We start from the raw sequence: 19,236 nt of genomic DNA, 5'->3' as shown, positions 1-19,236 counted from the left end.
TGATCAGTGTGTGCATTTGCCTCCCTTGGGAGCATAGATGTGGGATGCTTAGTTATGGGATAGTTAGGGCTCACAGCAACACTTACAAGATCTCTCCCTGAAGTCTAGGCTGGGGTTTGCAGTGAGAGAGCTGGCTGATGTCTGGAGCAGAGCATAGCTAACTAGACTATGTGAGTCCCTGAGCCAGGAAACAGTTAGCCATGGTGAGGAGGAGTAGCAAGTAAATCTATCCCTGCCCTCTAAGAGTTATGTATTGTCTCAGACTATCCCAAAGGGTGCATGAACTCACACAGGTCTTTTCTGTTTTTGGAAGGTCTAGAAGTTGAAGAATCCACTGTGTATTCACGCATGATCCAGGCAGCTGCACAGCAGAGAGACACCTGCCTAACTATCACTCCAACGGTGTTGGGGGAGAGGCACTTACCAGACCAGCTAGCCTCAGTGACCAGAATCTCTTCCTCTGATCTCACCCTGGGGCATGTGACCAGGGCCCTGTGCCGAGGCATTGTCCAAAACCTGCACTCCATGCTTCCATTTCAACAGCTCAAGGAATGGGGTGTGGAGCGGGTGATTGGCAGTGGGAGTGCGCTGTCCAGGAATGAGGTGTTGAAGCAGGAGGTGCAGAGGGCTTTTCCCTTCCCAGTGTCCTTTGGGCAGGATGTGGACGCAGCTGTGGGGGCAGCACTGGTCATGCTCCAGAAAAATCTTAACCAGAGGGAGTCTTAGTGCATTCTTTGGCCAAAGGACTGTTGGAAATTTTATCTAATTCACATTCCTGACATGACGTTTGGCTCATCCTCTTCCTGGACAGTTTTGTGGGCAGCTTTTAAGCAAAGCTTGTTTGACCAAGGCACCATCTTGACCAAGAACCTACCTTCAGGGCATACTCTAATAATGCAGCCAAGAGTCATCAACTGGATCCCAAATCCGTGCTTTCCAAGAGACTCGCTTGGGAACCACTCACAAATGTAAATGTGGAAAAAAAGAGGGGAAAAAAAAGAAAAGGAACAGTAGCCCAGCATCCTGGTCAGTAGGCTCCTCTGTGATTCACCTGTAAACAAAGGGAAAATAAATGTGGACCTTAGACACCAAAAAGTCTAGTGGCTCTGGGCTCCAAGTAAGAAGAGAAGACACCCCCCCCCCCCTTCTGGCTTTTGGAATGATTGTCTTTTGGGACATGAAGCCCAGACTTGCATCACAGGCACTGTTGGAAAAGTCTTTGCCTACTGGATTGTGTGTCCCTGAGGCCCCTCTCCCATTCTTGTTTTCCCTTAGCTACAGCTGGCTAGCTGATGCCAGGAGTGGCCCAAGATAGTAAAACAGAGTGGCTGAGATGAAGAGGCAAGGGTCTGTGCTGACCTCACCACATGCTTCCCCTTCCAAGGAGAGCCTGCTGCAGTGGAGCTGCTCCAGATCCTTCTTTTATATTATTTTAAAAAATATTTTATTCATTTTTTTGAGACAGAATGAGAGATAGAATACAAGTGGGAGATAGGGGTGAGGGAGAGGGAGAAGCAGACTCCCCGCTGAGCAAGGAGCTTGACGTGGGACTCCATCCCAGGACCCTGGGATCATGACCTGAGTTGAAGGCAGACACTTAACTGAGCCACCCAGATATCCCTGGAGCTGCTCCAGATCCTTAACACAACTGGCTTGAAGGCACAGAACAGGGCAGGAAAGGTGGGTAGTGTGATCAGCAATGGGGATAGATGCCGCATAGCTCTGCCATTCAGATACATTTTTCTGAAGGGTCTGATTAGGCATTAATTAGCAGGATACTTTTTTTAGGCATATGTCTGGGCAGCAGTGTGTTTTTGCCACTGTACATTCTTGGGAAGTCTTCCAAAGGAAGAGATGTGGCTGGGCATGTTCCTGTCAGAGAGGGTGGCCAATTTAATGAAAAAGAACCCCTCATCTTGCAGGCACTAGCTTTTCTTTCTCTTAGTGAAGGCCTTGCTGGCCCACTATGTATTCCTGGCTTGCAGAAACATCCCATGGGATTCAGCATCCCTGCAGGGATCCCAGAGCATCTTTTTTCTTTTTTCTTTTTTAAATTGACATTCGATTTCCCAACATGTAGTATAACACCCAGTGCTCATCCCATCAAGTGCCCTCCTCATTGCCCATCACCCAAGTTCAACAGTTACCCCATCCCCCTGCATAACTCCCCTTCCACAACCCTTTGTTCATTTCCCAGTTAGGAGTCCCATGGTTTGTCTCCCTCTCTAATTTTTCCCACTCATTTTCCCTCCTTTCCCTTATAATCCCTTTCACTATTTCTTATATTCCACGTATGTGTGAGACCATGTGATGATTGTCCTTCTCCAATTGACTTACTTCACTAAGAATCATACCCTCCAGTTCCATCCATGTTGAAGCAAATGGTGGGTATTCATCCTCTCTAATGGCTCAGTAATATTCCATTGTATATATAGACCACATCTTCTTTATTCATCTGTTGAAGGACATCATGCCTGCTTCCACAGTTTGGCTATTGTGGACATTGCTGCTATGAACATTGGGATGCAGGTGTCCTGGCATTTGACTACATCTGTATCTTTGGGGTAAATATCCAGTAGTGCAGTTACTGGGTCGTATGGTAGCTCTATTTTTAACAAATTGAGGAACCTCCACACAGTTTTCCAGAGTGGCTGTACTAGTTCACATTCCCTCCAACAGAGCTAGAGGGTTCCCCCTTCTCCACATCCTCTCCAACATTTGTTGTTTCCTGTCTTGTTAATTTTCATTCTTACTGGTGTGAGGTGGCATCTCATTGTGGTTTTGATTTGGATTTCCTTAATGGTACATGATATGGAGCATTTTATCATGTGTTTATTGGCCATGTGTATGTCTTCTTTGGTGAAATTTCTGTTCATGTCTTCTGCCCATTTCAGGATTGGATTTTTTTGTTTCTTGGCTGTTGAGTTTAAGAAGTTCTTTATAGATCTTGGGCACTAGCCCTTTATCTGATATGTCATTTGCAAATATCTTCTTCCATTCTGTAGGTTGTCTTTGAGTTTTGTTGACTGTTTCTTTTGCTGTGCAAAAGCTTTTTATCCTGATAAAGTTCCAATAAGGCAGGAAAAGAGAAAAAGTATTGGAAATTTTTAGTCTGGTATAAAAATGAGTTGTAATGGAAAAAGGGAAAAAAGAAGGGGAAAAAAGGGACCCTCTAGTTGTATATACTATTTTCCCTTGATTTTCCCCTGGTCCTGGAGCTTTCCAGTGCTGCTTGGTCAAGAACTTGCTCTTCCCTTTTACTTCCAGGTAGTCTTCTGGGTCAGGGGCCTGCTGTGCTGATTCTCAGGTGTGTGGGGCAGGGCATCTCCGCCCCCCTGCCAGTGCAGGGCTCAGTGGGAGCTGTTTACCTCGGTGAGAGGCCCTTTGTTCCCGGCGGCCCCACCTCCCAGGCATAAGGTGAAACAAGGAGGAACAACAACAATGGCAACAGCGGCCAGAATTCCAGCCCTGGAGTCAGCTCCCCACTAGTAACTAACGCAGTCTCCCAGTCCACACTGGCTTAGATATTCCCGGGGCAGTGCCGGGGCGCTGATCTGCATAGCTTGGAGGCGCCCGGGCCGCAGGAGAGTCCTCGCTGTTTTGTGTCCTCCTCGCTTCCGCCTGTGCCAGGGGGAGCACAGGATTGCAGGCTGTGTCCGCTCAGCACCCTGGGATCTGGGCCCTGTGCTCTGGAAACACGCTCCTGAGGTGGGCGGCTCCCAAAGGCAGCAGGGCACAGACACCTCCGTTGGGGAGCCTCCGCATAACCGACTGGCTTCTCCCAAATGCCCTTCCGCTGTGTGCTCCAGCACTTTAGGGAGATCAGTCCACAGTTTGCAGTGAGAGTCGTGCCCCCCCCCCCCCCCCGCTCTTCCTTTATTAGTGACTTTGGGAATCTGGAGGCTTCACTGCACCTCCTGAGATTCTGCCCGATTTCCCCACTGAGCACTTTTCTGTCCGGGAAAACTCCAGCGTGGATTTTTAAAGTTCCCACTTCTTCAGGGCTGGGCTTTCCTGTCCCGGAGGCTCTCACCACTCTGAGCTGGCCCGGCTACTCGTGGGGCCCCTCCCCCACTTAAGTTTTTTATTTTTTCACCTTCTTACTTTGTTAGAAGCGAAAACTTTTCTCTCTGTAGCATTCCAGCTGTTCTCTCTTTAAATCTCAGGTCAAATTCGTAGGTGTTCAGGATGTTTAGAAAGTTTTCTAGGTAAGTTTGTGGGACCAGGTGAGTTGAGGACCCCTACTCTTCTGCCATCTTGCCGAGAAGCTCTCCAGAAAACCGATCTAGAACATCTTAAACCTTCCTGTAGTTGGTAGGAATGACTATGGCATGGCTTCCAGGAGAAAGCCATTGTTGCTGTGTCTAGTTCAGATTCCTAAGAGTGATTCCCAAGACTCTGGCAGGCCTGACTCTGAGGCACCTGGGCAACTATGAATTTGGGAAGTAGTCATGTCTCTTTGTAAGTCACTTTATGAATCATGTGATTGTCCAAAGCTCTTAGATTAATCCGCCTGGCCATGCTTGTTAGATTTCAGAAACTGAAGCTCATTCTTCCAGAGCCTTGTTCCTTTCATAAGACACTTGTCAGCTTTAGGAATATCATAAATTATTGTAGTGTCCCAGAGAACGGAAGCTCTGTCAGCTTGGGTTCCATGTTAGGGTAGTATAGTGTAGAACCCTCACCAACAGATGAGCAACATGCAGTGTGACTGACAAATAAACCTTTGATATTGGAAACCACTGACATTTGGGGATTGTTTGTTACCATAGCATAATGTAGTATATCCTGACTACTACAGCCACAGCACAGACTACCTGAGAAGCCTCAGCTGCACCCAGCACAGATACAGACATTTATTGGCACCCCCTAGGACCTGGGTGTTATTTCAGGACAGTGATGAGTTATTGAATTTCCATCACTAGGGAATGAAATAAATAGTAGGACAGATTTATGTATGTGCAGAAGGAAGAACAATTCATTCTTTATGTAAGTGACATTGAGCTAAACCTTGGAGAGTTTCAGTCCATCAATACCAACAATAATGTTTTTTGAGTACCTGCTTTGTACTAGGAACTAATCTAAACTCTTCTTGTTTGGACCTATTTGATCTTTATGGTGACCCTAGATGGTGGGTACTATTATCTTCATTTCTCAGCTGAAGAAAACGAGACATAAAAAAGTTAAGTAACTTACCTAAGATCACAACTCTAAGATTCAACCCCAGAGCCCACTTTCTTCAGCACTCTAGGCTGAGAGAGCAAATGCATTCATTCACATGAAAGACTGACAGGAGCAGAGTGTGATGAATTATCTGGTATAACTTCGTCATAGGGCATATGAAAGGATGTGATGGGATTTGTGACTGGAAGTGTTTGCCAAACTGTGAAGGGTCTTAGATGCCAGATGAAGGGGCTTGGACTTTCTCCTGTGGGCATTGGAGAGGAGGGCAGGCTTCATGGGTCCTAGGAGTATAACTGCTGGCCATATAGACTCTAGATTGGAGAATGGGTATTGCAGAAGGCAGAGGCCCAATTGGAGGAGCCTAGAAGACAGTCTGTGAGAGATGGTGGGCCCTAACCAAGCTGGGGGCAGAGCCTGCCACACATAATTCTTCCTTTGGCCCTTGACTATGCCTAGACCATATAATGTTTATATGGCTTTCATGCTCTCAGTTTTTCTTCTCAGCTACACTGAAAGCTGCTTGAGGGAAGGGTTCCTCTTAAGGTGTTCTCTGCCTTGTCCTTCTCCTTAATCTCAAGCTGATGCCCATGTTTGGAATGCACTCCTCCCAGGGCAGAACATTATGCCTTGTCTGAGGCCCAGCTCAAATACCGTCTGCCTGTTACAAAGTCTCCCTGGCGGCATACTTGTCACTGGATCATCAATATAGCTGATATCCAGGACCCCAATCAGTGTTTGCTGTTGGCATGGCCTATTGGTTCCTGGCTTGTGCTTGTCATAGGGTGCCCCAGCCAGTAAAATGTCAGAGAAAGCCTACTGTCTTCATCCTCATGCATCCTGACCTCCTTGAGGGCAGAGACCATCTTGCTCATCCTGCTCACTTGCTGTGGGTTTGCTAGTGCTCAGTGGTCCTTCAGGAAAGAGGGCAGTTTGTACCTGACCTCTTGTCTCAGCTGCGGTTAGATGGACAGATCACATCTTTGAAATTGAGAGATTCTTGATTGACAGACACTCAGTGTGTGAGTCATGAAACATTAAGCAAATCTTTTTTTTTTTTTCATTAAAAAACAATTAGTCACAACCTTGAGCTAATGGCCGGATATAGCTCAACAGTCAGCAGATGTGGTTCTCATTTAAAATAATGAAGATGAGAACCATAATCCCTCATGCTTGCCTAGGGCTTTACCAGCTCACAGAGACCATTCACACCCCGTGTCCTTAATAATCCCCAGAAAAGCCCAGTAAAGCAGGTAGGGCAGGTGCTCTCACCCATTTTGTGGATGAGAAGACAGACCCAGAGCTTCAGCTACCAACCCAAATTTATGCAGTGGGTGTCTGGCACAGCTGGGCCTCCCCTCCCACCTCCATCCTCTGCCCATGCTCCTGACCCTCGATCTTTTCTCCCTCTTGTTCCCAGTTCCCACTCTGGGTCCCAGTTCTGCATAGCAAGGGCTTGGCTCTCACTTTGATGCTTTATTCCTTCCTGGCTTAGGTGGCCAGCTCCATTCACTTCTGGAGTGTGATAACCCCTTTCACAGAGCCCTGCTCTTCATGGAAACTGACTTATATGGGGACTTGGTGACATGAATGCACAGATGAAATGCAGAAAGGAAAGCAGTTTTCTTCCAGGGTGGCTGTTTGCCATCTGGATCTGGGATCCCTGAAGCCATTTAAAATCTGGGAGGCAAGACACAAAAATCCGGGAAGTTAAATGTCAACAGAAGATTTAGAAAGCTCAAGACAAGACTAGTAGAGTTGGTACTGTTCTTGAGTGGGTTACAGGCACTTGCAGTGGTGCCTTCACCACTTTCCCTGGGGCCGGAACTAGTGCTTCTTGGTTCCTACCTGGTTCCTCCCAGAAATGTCAGGCTGACAGTTCCTGATTTGGGTAATCAGGCTTTTTCAGCACATGAGAGTTTGCTGGTTTCTAGTTGTATCAGAAAGTCTGGCTTCCAATCCAAACCCAGATGGAGGAAGAAAATTAGGATTCTAATTGCCAGAGTCAAAGACTCAGTTGAAGTCCGTGTGCCCCCTGGTGGTAACACTGGGTGAACTGCAGCCGACTTGGCTCACCCACTTGCTCGCGGGGCCTCCAGCACTTCCTTCACTGCTTCTTGTCCCCATCAGACCTGAGCTTGGAGTAAATGCCCCCTCCCAGAATTCATCATTAAAACATGATCTACTTACTAAGGGTTTTAATGGGTACATCATTGCATAGATTCAAGAACATCCTTGGATTATGGAAGCTGGGGTGGAAGGGGGCTCGGACGAACACCTTATTGTACATTATGACCCAGAAAACTATGCTGATGGCAGCAGTGCTCAACCCCAAGGTCTTGTCTCTGCCACCATTTCATGAGTTTTAGTAGAACCACTCAGTGCTGCTTTTGCTCAGAAAAAACCTATGCCAATAAATATTTGCAGTGTGCTACTTTGGGCAAGGCATGGAGCTAGGCTTAGAGAAGGAAAATGGATGGGGCAAGAGCATTGTCACCCTGGAGCATTAAAATCTGTGAAATTAGAAACAAACATCAGAGAAGTTAAAGTTCGGTACAAGCTTTAGGAAGCCTCAGACAAGACTGGGATGATTGTCACTGTCCTTGGGTGGGTTACGTAGCCTGTCTATATTTCATTTCCTAATTTATACAATTAGAACAAAAATAAAACTTTCCTCATGAAACCTTGTGACAGTTTGATGAGTTAATGCCTAAAGTGCTTAGCCCAGAACATGGCACGCTGCATGGGCTTAATAAGCATCCACTGCTATTATTGTCATTGTGATCACATGTGCCAGTTGCTATAGGAAGGTATAGTCTGAGATTTCTGTAATATAGAGGTGGGTACTTTGGCTGGGCCCTTGGTGGGAGGCTTTTTGGAGGAGCTGGGAGTTGAGGGCTTAGAGTCTCAGCATCCATGGGTCTCACCTGCCACCTGGGCCTTAAAGATGAGTTAATGAGATGCACAGCACAAACACGAACAGAAGGTGGGCAGGGGGAGAGCATGGAGGCAGGCAGTTAGTGTGGCTGGGGAGGGGATGTGTCTAGGTGGCAGGAAGGGCTGCACCACCCTGGGAGTGGAGATGGGGGCTGTGGGCTCAGGGTGCCAGGCTGAGGGATAAGGTTCAGTAAGGGTGCACAGTCCGGAGGATATTCCAGGAGTGGAGATTGGGAGGTGGTGGGCCAGCGTGCTGGGCCAGGGAAGGGAGGCACTTCTGGTGTCTCAGGTGAGAGGAGGTAGCTGCCAGATACAAAGAGGGATAGATATGAGCCACAGAAATGTAGCCTAGACAGTGAAGACAGAGAAGGAGAGGCTGGAGATGACAAAGTATGTCAGCCTTGATGAGCACAAGAAAGTTGGTGCCTCTATAGGCAGGAACATTGACAGGAGGGAATGTGGAGAGCAGAGGAGTCTTTCTTGGGATGTTCTGAGTAGAAGGGGTTTGTGGTCTTCATCTGGAGATTCCAGGAGGTAGGGATGGAGCCCGGTGGAGAGGGTAGGGCTGGACCCCTGGATGAGGGGGGTCCCTGGCTTGTTGGAGGAGTGGGGGTCTCAGAGAGGGGTGGGAGGATATAAGGATCAGCCCTGGGGAGTCCCCATGTGTTGAGGAAAAGCTTTCAGGGAAGGAGGAGAAGGGCCACAATTTCCCCAGTAGCCCTTACAGCATGAATGGTACCATGCAGGCCCTGGGGATGTGGTCAGCACCCAATGCCTGTTACAAAGGGGACATATTTAGTGATCTGTGTTGTCCTCATTGGAGGCAGAAATCACCTTGGAAGCTAAGGGGACAGTTTTGGTGGAGAGTGTAACCTTCCCCTTCTTGGATTTGGTCTGTGTGCTGTCTCAGTGCCTTTCTCAGATGTTTCCACTCATGCCCCAGGGCTGCAACCGGCTGAGACCTGGCCCTGGCTGAAGCAGTATGCGAGCCAGAGGCCATCCCTAAGACAGCATAGGCGTGTCAGTCTCCATACTGAGGTGTTCCCTTCAGCACCTCTGGCCCACACATGTGGTTAGAAGGAACAGTGACCCCAGAGAACTTGCAGGTTGAGGCAATCACTGCTGGTGAGTTTCAAATATATATATAACAGATAGTTATGTATGATTAAGGACGAATTCCATGATCCAGCAATCCCACTTTTGAGTATATGCCCCAAAGAATTGAAAGCTGTGACCCAAAGAGGTATTTGTACACCCATGTTCATAGCAGCATAATTCGTCCCATAGTTAAAAGTTGGAAACAACTCAAGTATCCATTGACAGACGAATGTCTAAATAAAATGCATTATATACATATGATGGAATATTATTCAGCCTTATAAAGGGAGGAAATTCTGCAATTTGCTATGGATGAATCTTGAGCCTATTATGGTAAGTAAAATAAGCCAGTCACAAAAAGATAAATACTGCATGAATCCACTTACGTGATGGTCTTAATAGTATTCGAATTCATACACAGAATGTAGAATGGTTGCCAGGGGCTGGGGGAGGGGAACAATGGGGAGTTAGTTTTTAATGGGTATAGAGTTTCAGCTTTGTAAGATGACAACAGTTCTGGACATGGGTCGTGGTGATGGCTGTACAATATTATGAATGTATTTAATGCTACTGAATTGTATGCTTAAAATGGTTAAAATGGTATTTTTCATGTTATATGTATTTACCAAAATTTCAAAAAAAGGAATGAATTCCAAGATTCATTTTTATTGAAACTAAAGTATCACAGATAAAATGGCACACACATAAAAAGATGTTCAAGCAGGGGGCATGGTATGGCATGTTGAGATGGGGTTGGCCTTCATGCCCAGACCAACAGCATGACCTGGGCAATCAGCTAATTACATAGATGTCTCATGTGTAAAATGAATATGGCAATCCCTGCCCTGCCACTGCCCGGGGCTGTTATGTGGCATGGGGGAGTGAGTTTGTGCAGTCTTTCTGTATACTATAAAATGTCACACAAAATCCATGCAGTGTCTGCACTTTACTTTTTTTTTTTTTTTAAGATTTTATTCATTTATTCACGAGAGACACAGAGAGGCAGGACATAGGCAGAGGGGAAGCAGGCTCCATGTGGGGAGCCTGATGTGAGACTCAATCCCCTGATTGGAGATCATGCCGTGAGCCCAAGGCAGATGCTCAACTGCTGAGCCACCCAGGAGTCCCTGCACTTTACTCTCTTGAGTCAGGGCTCAACCTTGTGAGATACTCTAAGTAGGGCTACGATGGGCTTTTCTGGCATGTGGCTGCTCATTTCAGGGTGTGTGGGGCCTGCGGCTTATTGGAGTCCTATAGGGTTCTTATAGGCAGCTGCCAGAATGGGTTCTGCAGGACATTTTGGGCTGCAGATCGTATGCATGCTCAGAAGGACTTTGAAGCTTTTCTCAGCCATGTTCTGGGAGGGTATTAAGCCTTACTGTATTAACTTTTCTCCTGTGCATTTAGGATCATACTAAGTGAAATGAGGAAATAGACACAGAAAATAATCCATGAGGTTCCATGAAGAATCCCAGTTGAGCAAGCCTGGGACCTCCCACTCCAATTTCTACATCAGGGCTCCACAGGGAATGAGAAGCCTGAGAGGCAAGGACTCATCCAAGCTTCCACAGAGTTGGTGGCAAAGCCAGCATTCAAAACCAGGTCCTTAAATGCCAGGCCAGGACTGGGTGATATGACCATTTCCATTCCTTCTACATTTTCAAACTGGAGCAGTGAATTTGTTGAGTTTTTACCCCCAGACCACCCTGTCTGTAGGAGTGGTGGGCTTGGGAGGGCTGAACCATGCCCTCCTTTTCTGTGAGAGCTGAGCTCACAGCTCTGGCTGGTTCAGGGCTGTGTGTGGCTAAGTGCACCACAGCCCTGGCATGGCTGGAGGCGGGGCAGCCGCTAAGTGGTTTCTGAAAAAGGGCAAAAATGATGGGAAAAGCTCTGGGATCCTCTGGGAATCAGAGCCACGGCAACAGCAGCTGCTGCCATTGCTGGAAGCATTTTCCTTGAGTGCCAGAGCATACCCACGGTTCATCCCTGCCAGTGCAGAACAACTGCTACCTGGGGAGGGGCCAAGGACCCTCACAGAGGCAGGGGAGGCAACTCTTCTCCCCACACGAATCCAACTCTCCCTTCAAATAACAACGGCCTTGGAGCTTGCTGGTACCTGCCGTGTCTGGAGTGTGCCTGAGTCTAGCTGGTGAGTCCTTTTTATTGTTTGATGGCTAATGTAGATGTTAGCTTTTAGAGCGGCATAGTGAGCTGTCAGAAGCTGAGCCTTGCCTCTGTCCAGCTGTGTGACTATGCCCAGTTCAACTAGCCTCTCAGCACCTCATTTACCCCCTCTGAACACAGGATAATAACAGTGGCTGCCTCAAATGTGGTGGTGACATTTAAGTGAAGCTACGGCTTAGGTGCACTTAGTGTGGCTAATCGTAAACACTTGGCAAGTGATAGTGGAGGTTGCTATTGTCAATGTGTATTATTTGCACCAGAGTCATCCTGGACATCCATCCTGGAGTGAAGAGGCCATGGCTCCTGCCGAGGCCAGTGGTTTGTGGCTGGAGGTTTCACTGGATTGCCCTCTCTGGACTGAAGGCTCCACTTATTCTATGTTTTGGGTAGAGTTCCTCTGGATCTTCATCCATAGTTTGGGTATTCCCAGATCTCCATATCTCTTTAGGAAATACTCATGTAGGCCAACAGGGCAAAGATGATCTGGGTTGGGTCCTGGACCAGCTCCCAAGAGCCTGCAGGGAGGCTAGAGGCAGACAGATGCTTTGAGCAGAGAGGGAGCAGGAGAGCCACACCCAGGATGTCTCATCTGGATTGGGGAGAAAATAAAGGCTTCTCCTGGATGGTGGGCATTGTCCTCCCTGGCTCTGGAGTTGAGAAAAACCCAGAGGCTAAACCAAGTCTTTGCTAAGCAGGGTCACTTTTTCAGGTCTGTCCTTTAGTCCAGATTGCTATTTGTGAATGTTACATAAACCAGAACCACCATCTCCATCAGACACTCCAAGTCATGGTTGGAAATTCCCCCATCATTGTAGAACATTCCACTGTGACAGGTACATTGCCATGGAGCTCATGTGCTGGACAGACTACCCTGTCCCTGTCTACCCCACAGCCCAGAGCAAATGGCTTCTTGGTCCCTGTCCTTCCCTCTGCTCCTGAAGAAGCTTGGTTTCCAGTAGGGAATTAGGTGCGAGGCATGCAGCACAGATTTGGGGTTTCTTGACCTACTGAATGATGACACTGTGTGGCCTGCTTCATGTTTCTTGGGTTTGGTTAGATTCAGACCAGAGGAAGAGGCAAAAAGGAATACCATGGAAAGGTTTTGTGGAGGCTCCTGCTAATGGGTACTCTTTTTGGGATGTTAAGAGCTGTGAGTCAGGCAGCAGGTTTATTCTTCATTTTGTGGCCAGTCCCATCCAAGGGGTCAGCCCTGGGAGAGCCAGGCCTGGCATATGGCCAAATCTTACTTATACTTCATTTTGGGCTTTGAGCTTTTAGGGATGCTTGTTTGAGCAGGAAGGTGCTACAGGCTGGGGCTTCTGATTGAAAGGGCACCATCCCTGCCTGCCTGGCCCAGGGCTGGGGGACCCTGGTCTGATCTGCCCCCACCCCACCCTGAGGTGAGACCTAGGGCTGAGTTTAATGGCTGAGAAGAGCCTGAGCCTTCAGAGAGGTGGTGGAGTGCTGGAGATGCTCTGGGGTCAGGCTACTGCGTGTTCAATCCAGGTCCCCACTCTGCCTGTGTGGCCTCGTGTAACCACTGTGTCTGAGTTTCCTCATCTGTCAAATATTTACGTCTTAGAGATATGAAAATGAAGTGAGTGCATGGGAAGTGCTAGAACACCATCTTGGCACAGCACAGGCTCAAGCATGTCAATTATTTTCATTCTTACTCACCTCCTGTGCCTTTTAAAGGGGACAGACTCCCCTTAGTATGAACAATCCTGACCAGAGAGTTATTTTCTGAAAGTATAGATGACTGCTGGTGTTCATTCATCTGAAGCTTCTCATGGCTTCCTGCCATCTACACAATAACATCCACATCCTGTTCCTTGACATTCAAGGACAGTAGCCATTTGGTTCCAACCCGACTGCCTGCCTCCCAGTCCACTGGCTTGCTCTCCATCAGGTATTCTGGGATCCCCATCCTCTTCCTTCAGTCCCAGACCAACCCTGGATCTCCTTCCAGGCCCAGATCCTCTGTCACTTCCTCCAGAATCCTTCTTCAGGACCCTGGCCCCCCTCCTGTGATATCCCTGCCTCAGCCAGCACCTGGTTTCTGTCTTAGATGGGGCCTGAATGCTCTCTGTACCCCCAGCACAGGCCTGGATACCCAGTAGGATTCAGCAGATGGGTATTGAGTGATGGGATGAACAAATGGGTGAGTGGTTGGAAATGGGATTCTCTGTGGCTGGGAACACTTCTTGCTGCAGAGTTTCCATCTGATGGATGACCCAGAGAAATACTCAGGCCCTCCTCAAAGTGGAACAACAGGCAGGAGGGAAAATGGGTCTATCTTATTTACAGGATGTGGAGTGGTGATGCTGCTTCATTTTCTTCCCCCAAGGATCTGGGCATCAGATCATAGCTGATTTATTGTTAAGGCCCAGCCATGTGTTCTGAGTGTTCACTGCCTGAATATACACTTGAAAATGCTGGTCTTGGGGCACCTCCCATTCCTTCAGTGGCATTTTCTGGAATCCAGCCACTGCTGGAACATGAATCTCACTTACTTCCTATGCAAATGGGAATAAAAAAAGGTCTATATGTGATCTCTTTCCTGTCCCCCACAGTGACCAGCACAACTTTTTTTTTTTTCATCAAGAGGGGGATCAAGAAAGCTCCCTGCTCAGGAGGTCACTGGGTATGGATACGTCAGTGCTGGATAGAAATTGCTAGACTGCATAATGGACGGTGCAAAGAGGACTCTGAAGGATGATGGACAATCAACTCAGGCCACTCAGGAGGGGTTGGGAACATGGGCAGTGCAGAGCTTGGAGGTTTGTTGGGCCCCAAGAGGAGGTACTGCAGGAGCAAAGGCCTCTGAGATGTGGGACAGCCTTGGGTACTAGAGAGAGGGGATGCCCCACTGGATGGAGGGAAGAGTGGGAGAGGAAGTTAGGAAGGGAGTGGGAAACAGTATCAAAACTAGTTCATGGCCGTATGTGCTGGCATGAGCTGCCACCCGAACTCCACATGTTCAGACCTAGAAGGCCTGAACCAGCCCTGAATCACTTAAAGTTTAAAAGTTCAAGGAGGCTTGAAATATGCTAATTTCACAAAAATGACTAAAAGTACAAAAAAATCTCCTACAGACTCAGCAGTTATAGCCACCAGGTTGAACAGCACAGGCAGCTGAGCACATGGCTGGTGACGGGACACAGGGCACAGGTGGCCATTGCAGAGGAGTGGGAGTGTGCCAGTCTCTGCTGCCTCCTTGTTTGTAGATACACAGCCTGCCTTGCTCTTTAGGGTTGAGCCATTCTCATCACAGACTTCTCCCCGGAGTGCACAGTCAGTGACAGCTCTTCCATTGCCCCCCTTACTCTGATCTTGGAGGGAGGCAGAGCCGTGGATATCATCCTACTTTGCAGATGAGGCACCTGAAACCCAGAGAGGAGAGAGTACATTCAAGTCCTTCAGAGCCTGATGGCTTCAGGTTGGGGGACCCATCACTCCTGATCCCAATGCCTGTGGGGCTGCTAGGCCGGCTCACCCCTGGGGCTCTGAGCTAGAAAGTACAGCACCTCTGGAAGCTTCATTTCTGGGGGGGTTAGTGCCAATAGCTGTTTGACCTCTGGGGCTGCTTCACAGGGGCTTCTCCTTGCAAAAGCAATGAGGGCAAATGAGGACTAGAGTCATGTAGTCCTCAAGCTGGGAACAAACCTGATCTTGGTGGCTGCCTGCAGGCTGCCTCTTTGGCCACAAAGGATCTGGCAAGGATGAAGAATTGGGGAAGCTCCGATTCAGGGGGGTCTGAGGACCTGCCCCAAGAGGACTCCTGCTTAGACCCCCTGGATGGAGACCCTAATTCCAGGCCAGTTCCAGCCAAGCCCCACATCTTCCCTACGGCTAAGAGCCGCAGCCGACTTTTTGGAAAGTGTGACTCAGAGGAGGCTTCTATGGATTGCTCTTATGAAGAAGGCCAGCTAGCCTCTTGCCCAGCCATCACAGTCAGTCCTGTTGTCATGATCCCGAAACATGAGGACGGCCCCACCTGTGCCAGGTAAGCTGTATCTGGAACCTCGGCCCCTTCCTCACCAGGAGCCAAACTGGCTCACCTGGCTGAGGCCCCAGCTATGGAAATACCACATGGTGCTCTAGATTATAAACTGTAGGTCATAGAACCAGGGAGCTGGGGAGCCTTCAGCAATCATGTGGTCCAGCATCTGCACTCATAGGAGCTTGGGGACACATGGTCGTGGATGCTGGCATATATGCTGATCTTAGATGTAGGCTGATCTCTAGCTGTCCAGGCCTTGAATGCTCACCAGCCCTAAACACTTAGTCTGTAAGTTAAAAAGCTCAAAGCCAGGAGGCTTTTATTTATTTTTTTAAAAGATGTTTAGATTTTTGGTTTTATTTATTTATTTATTTATTTATTTATTTATTTATTTATTTATTTATTTATGAGAGCAAGAGTGAGCATGAGAGAGAGAGAGAGAGAGAGATGAACAGGGAGAGGGGTAGAGGGAGAGGCAGACTCCCCACTGAGCAGGGAGCCCAATGCAGGACTTGATCCTAGGACCCTGGGGTCATGGCCTGAGCTGAAGGCAGACGCTTAACTGACCAAGCCATCAGGTGCCCACCAGGAGGCTTTTAGAGAGAAGGTGCAGAACAGTTCTAGTGAGGAGCCCACCAGCTCTTTGGCTTCTACCAAGGCAGGTCAGGGAGGGTGCATAGACTGACTAACCTCTGGGTAGTGTGGGGACACTTTTTCACTTGTCAGGGGCTATCCAAACCTTTGCAACCCCTGCCTCCAGCCCCCTCCAGGCCACTGCCTCCAGAGCCCCAGCTCCTAAGCAAGCAGAAAAGTGAGTGGCTTGGGTAGGAGAGGAAGCAGTGGCAGGAGAGACTTTCTAGATGGTGCCTATAGACAGAGTGGGGACAGAATGAGGGCACATATACCTCACGGTTTCTTATTATATCAGTTTCCTGGACAGTCACCTAGACTAAGGGATGGGTTTTGTATCATGTTTTTCCCCTTTTGGTTTGCCCTGGCTTTTAGTCATGCTCCCCGACAAGCTCTGAAGGCACATCAGAGTAGTTGGATGAAGGTATTTTCTGGCCCATAGGCAGCCGTCCCAGGACTCTGTGACTGGTGGATCTGAGAAGAGCCTCAAGCTCTATGATCGCAGGAAGATATTTGAGGCTGTCGCTCAGAATAACTGTGAGGAGCTGCAGAGCCTGCTGCTCTTCCTGCAGAAGAGCAAGAAGCACCTCATGGACAGCGAGTTCAAAGGTAGCCCTGGAAGGCCAGATTCCTGGGAGAGGCCCTGCTGCCATGCCCTGCTCTGACCCTCACTTTGTCTTGCAGACCCAGAGACAGGGAAGACCTGTCTGCTGAAAGCCATGCTCAACCTGCATGATGGGCAGAATGACACCATCCCCCTGCTCCTGGAGATTGCCCGTCAGACGGACAGCCTAAAGGAGTTGGTCAACGCCAGCTACACAGACAGCTACTACAAGGGTGAGGACGAGGACAGGGCCTGGCATGGCTCTGTCTGCAAGCATGCCTGGAGCCAGGAGGCATTGTCATGCCTAGGCGAGTCTCTCAGCTCCTTGCTCCCTGGACCAGCCACTGAGATGGTATCTCTTGGTCCCAGGGGGTCCTTGCCTCCCCCACCTGCTGGACTTGGTTTCTCTCCATATACATCCTGGTCCTATCCTCCTCTCTGTGGACTTGGTGTTCTTTGCCTCTGGAAGCCATGGCTACTCTCTCTGCTACTGTTCCTTGACCTTGGGCAGTTTTGACTACTCCAGTTCCCAGTCTGTTGTTCCCTTGGGGATTTCTACTCCTACCTCAGGGACTCTTTGGGCCCCCTTTGGGCATTCTGGCCTGCTCTCCTCTTCTGCAGGGGAGTCTTCTGGCACTTTCTGCCAAAGTCTTGCCCCTGCACCTGTCCAAGCACAGGACTGTGAGTACAAAGCAATAGCACCCATCCTCCACAGGCCAGACAGCCCTGCATATTGCCATTGAGAGGCGGAACATGGCGCTCGTGACCCTCCTGGTGGAGAACGGGGCAGACGTCCAGGCTGCAGCCAATGGGGACTTCTTTAAGAAAACCAAAGGGCGGCCTGGCTTCTACTTTGGTAGGAAGACCATGTGGTAGATGCTTGGTTTTTTGACAATCACTAAGGGGAGGTTTAGGGTGGAGACAGAGGGATTTGGAGGCTGGGTGGTCCAGGGACCAAACTCAACTATTCGTGAGGCCCATCCTATGCCTGTGTTGGCCGCAGGTGAGCTGCCCCTGTCCTTGGCTGCATGTACCAACCAGCTGGGCATTGTGAAGTTCCTGCTGCAGAACTCTTGGCAACCTGCAGACATCAGCGCCAGGGACTCCGTGGGTAACACCGTGCTGCACGCACTGGTAGAGGTGGCCGACAACACAGCTGACAATACCAAGTTTGTGACGAGCATGTACAATGAGATTCTCATCCTGGGCGCCAAGCTCCACCCTACACTGAAGCTGGAGGGGCTCACCAACAAGAAGGGGCTGACGCCACTGGCTCTGGCAGCCAGGAGTGGGAAAATCGGGGTAGGGGGAGGCGTCTTGCCTGAGCTAGGGGTGCAACTTTTGAGGGTGCCATGGAAAGGACTGCCTGCCTTGCTGCCACCTGATACCACCACCCTGCAGAGTCCTCCTTCTGTGACACTTGCCAGAAGGTGTAGGACAGGGGCTAGTAGGGTAGCCAGAGGAACTGTGAAATGCTGAGCGGAAGTCAGCACCACACCTGACTATTTCTGACTTTCACATATGAACAGCACCAACCAGACAGAGTGGGGGTGGGGTGCTGACACCTGGGTGTGGGGGTGGCTTGAGCCAAGGGTGAAGTGGCTGTGAGCAGGTGTGATCAGGTGATGATGGATCTGATATGGCTGTAGTTGAGGTCTGAGGCAGGGGGTAAGTTGGTCAGGAGGCTGATGGATAGAGGTGAGGGCTCTCCTGGGGCTAAGCTGAGTCTCTGACTGAGCTAGGAAGCAGACTTATTGTTGAGGCAGAGCTGGTGGCCTAGTGGGGAAGTGCCTGTGGTGGGGCTGCTTGCTGGCTGGTCTCTCACAGGCTTTTGTATCCCCGTGGTAGGTCTTGGCCTATATTCTCCAGAGAGAGATCCAAGAGCCTGAGTGCAGGCATCTGTCCAGGAAGTTCACTGAATGGGCGTACGGGCCCGTGCACTCGTCACTCTATGACCTGTCCTGCATTGACACTTGTGAGAAGAACTCAGTGCTGGAGGTGATTGCCTACAGCAGCAGTGAGACCCCGGTGAGTGCGCCTGGGCGGGGCCGGGTAAGGTGGGCTTCTGGCCTCACTCTGCCCCAGCCCCCCACCCTAGCTTTGTCTATCCTTTCATCAGTGAAAATCTGTTGCCTGGGGCCTAGGCTCTGATGCCTCATCTCCCTGTTTATTCCCACTGAATGTTTTCGTTCATCATACAAATAATATAGGGTGATTTTCTCATAAAAACATAAATATTTCAGGTAGACAAAAATAATTTTCTTTTTATACCATATAAAAGCATGTAGCTTCATTTTGTTTACATTAAATGGGATCATACTATACAAAATGTGGAACAATTTTTTCATTTAATGGTGTGTCTTGTAGATCATTTTATATGGGTTCATATGGGCCTGCTTCATTAAAAAAAAAAAACAAAAACCTGGCTGTATAGTGTTCCATAGTAGGGGTGAGGAATAAATTTCCATTGGAGGATATTTGAGTTATTTCCAGTTTTTTGCTACTACAGTGCTGCAGGCCACTTGGCATGGGTTTGGGAATTTTTCTAGGATGCCTAGAATTGGAATTGCTAAATTGAAGAAATATGCGTGTTTTAATA

General features: G+C 48.9%; 2 protein-coding genes across 7 annotated transcripts in view; both read left to right on the top strand.

The window, feature by feature from the left end:
- SHPK (sedoheptulokinase) overlaps positions 1-10,147 on the top strand; it is a 36,850-nt gene extending 26,703 nt beyond the window's left edge. For all 3 annotated transcript variants that reach the window (XM_055318004.1, XM_055317996.1, XM_055318013.1), the window contains one exon: positions 314-10,147. In XM_055318004.1, the coding sequence (XP_055173979.1) occupies positions 314-726 (413 nt within the window). In that variant the 3' untranslated portion in view covers positions 727-10,147. The remainder of the gene's footprint in view (positions 1-313) is intronic.
- An 81-nt stretch (positions 10,148-10,228) lies between these two features.
- The window catches only part of TRPV1 (transient receptor potential cation channel subfamily V member 1), a 31,477-nt gene continuing 22,469 nt past the window's right edge, over positions 10,229-19,236 (top strand). For 2 of the 4 annotated variants that reach the window (XR_008663465.1, XM_055317986.1), the window contains exons 1-6: positions 10,229-15,406; positions 16,476-16,642; positions 16,718-16,870; positions 17,353-17,493; positions 17,641-17,939; positions 18,486-18,665. Coding sequence is in view for 3 of the 4 variants with exons in the window: in XM_055317986.1 (XP_055173961.1) it covers positions 15,123-15,406; positions 16,476-16,642; positions 16,718-16,870; positions 17,353-17,493; positions 17,641-17,939; positions 18,486-18,665 (1,224 nt within the window). In the remaining variant the exon portion in view is untranslated. The remainder of the gene's footprint in view (positions 15,407-16,475; positions 16,643-16,717; positions 16,871-17,352; positions 17,494-17,640; positions 17,940-18,485; positions 18,666-19,236) is intronic. The other 2 variants (XM_055317967.1, XM_055317975.1) reach the window with 2 other exon arrangements.

The sequence above is a fragment of the Nyctereutes procyonoides genome, unplaced genomic scaffold (genome assembly GCF_905146905.1).
Source record: "Nyctereutes procyonoides isolate TBG_1078 unplaced genomic scaffold, NYPRO_anot_genome, whole genome shotgun sequence".
Lineage (NCBI taxonomy): Eukaryota > Metazoa > Chordata > Mammalia > Carnivora > Canidae > Nyctereutes > Nyctereutes procyonoides.
The sequence above is the reverse complement of the archived record's forward strand: the minus strand, read 5'-3'. Positions and strand labels throughout refer to the sequence as shown.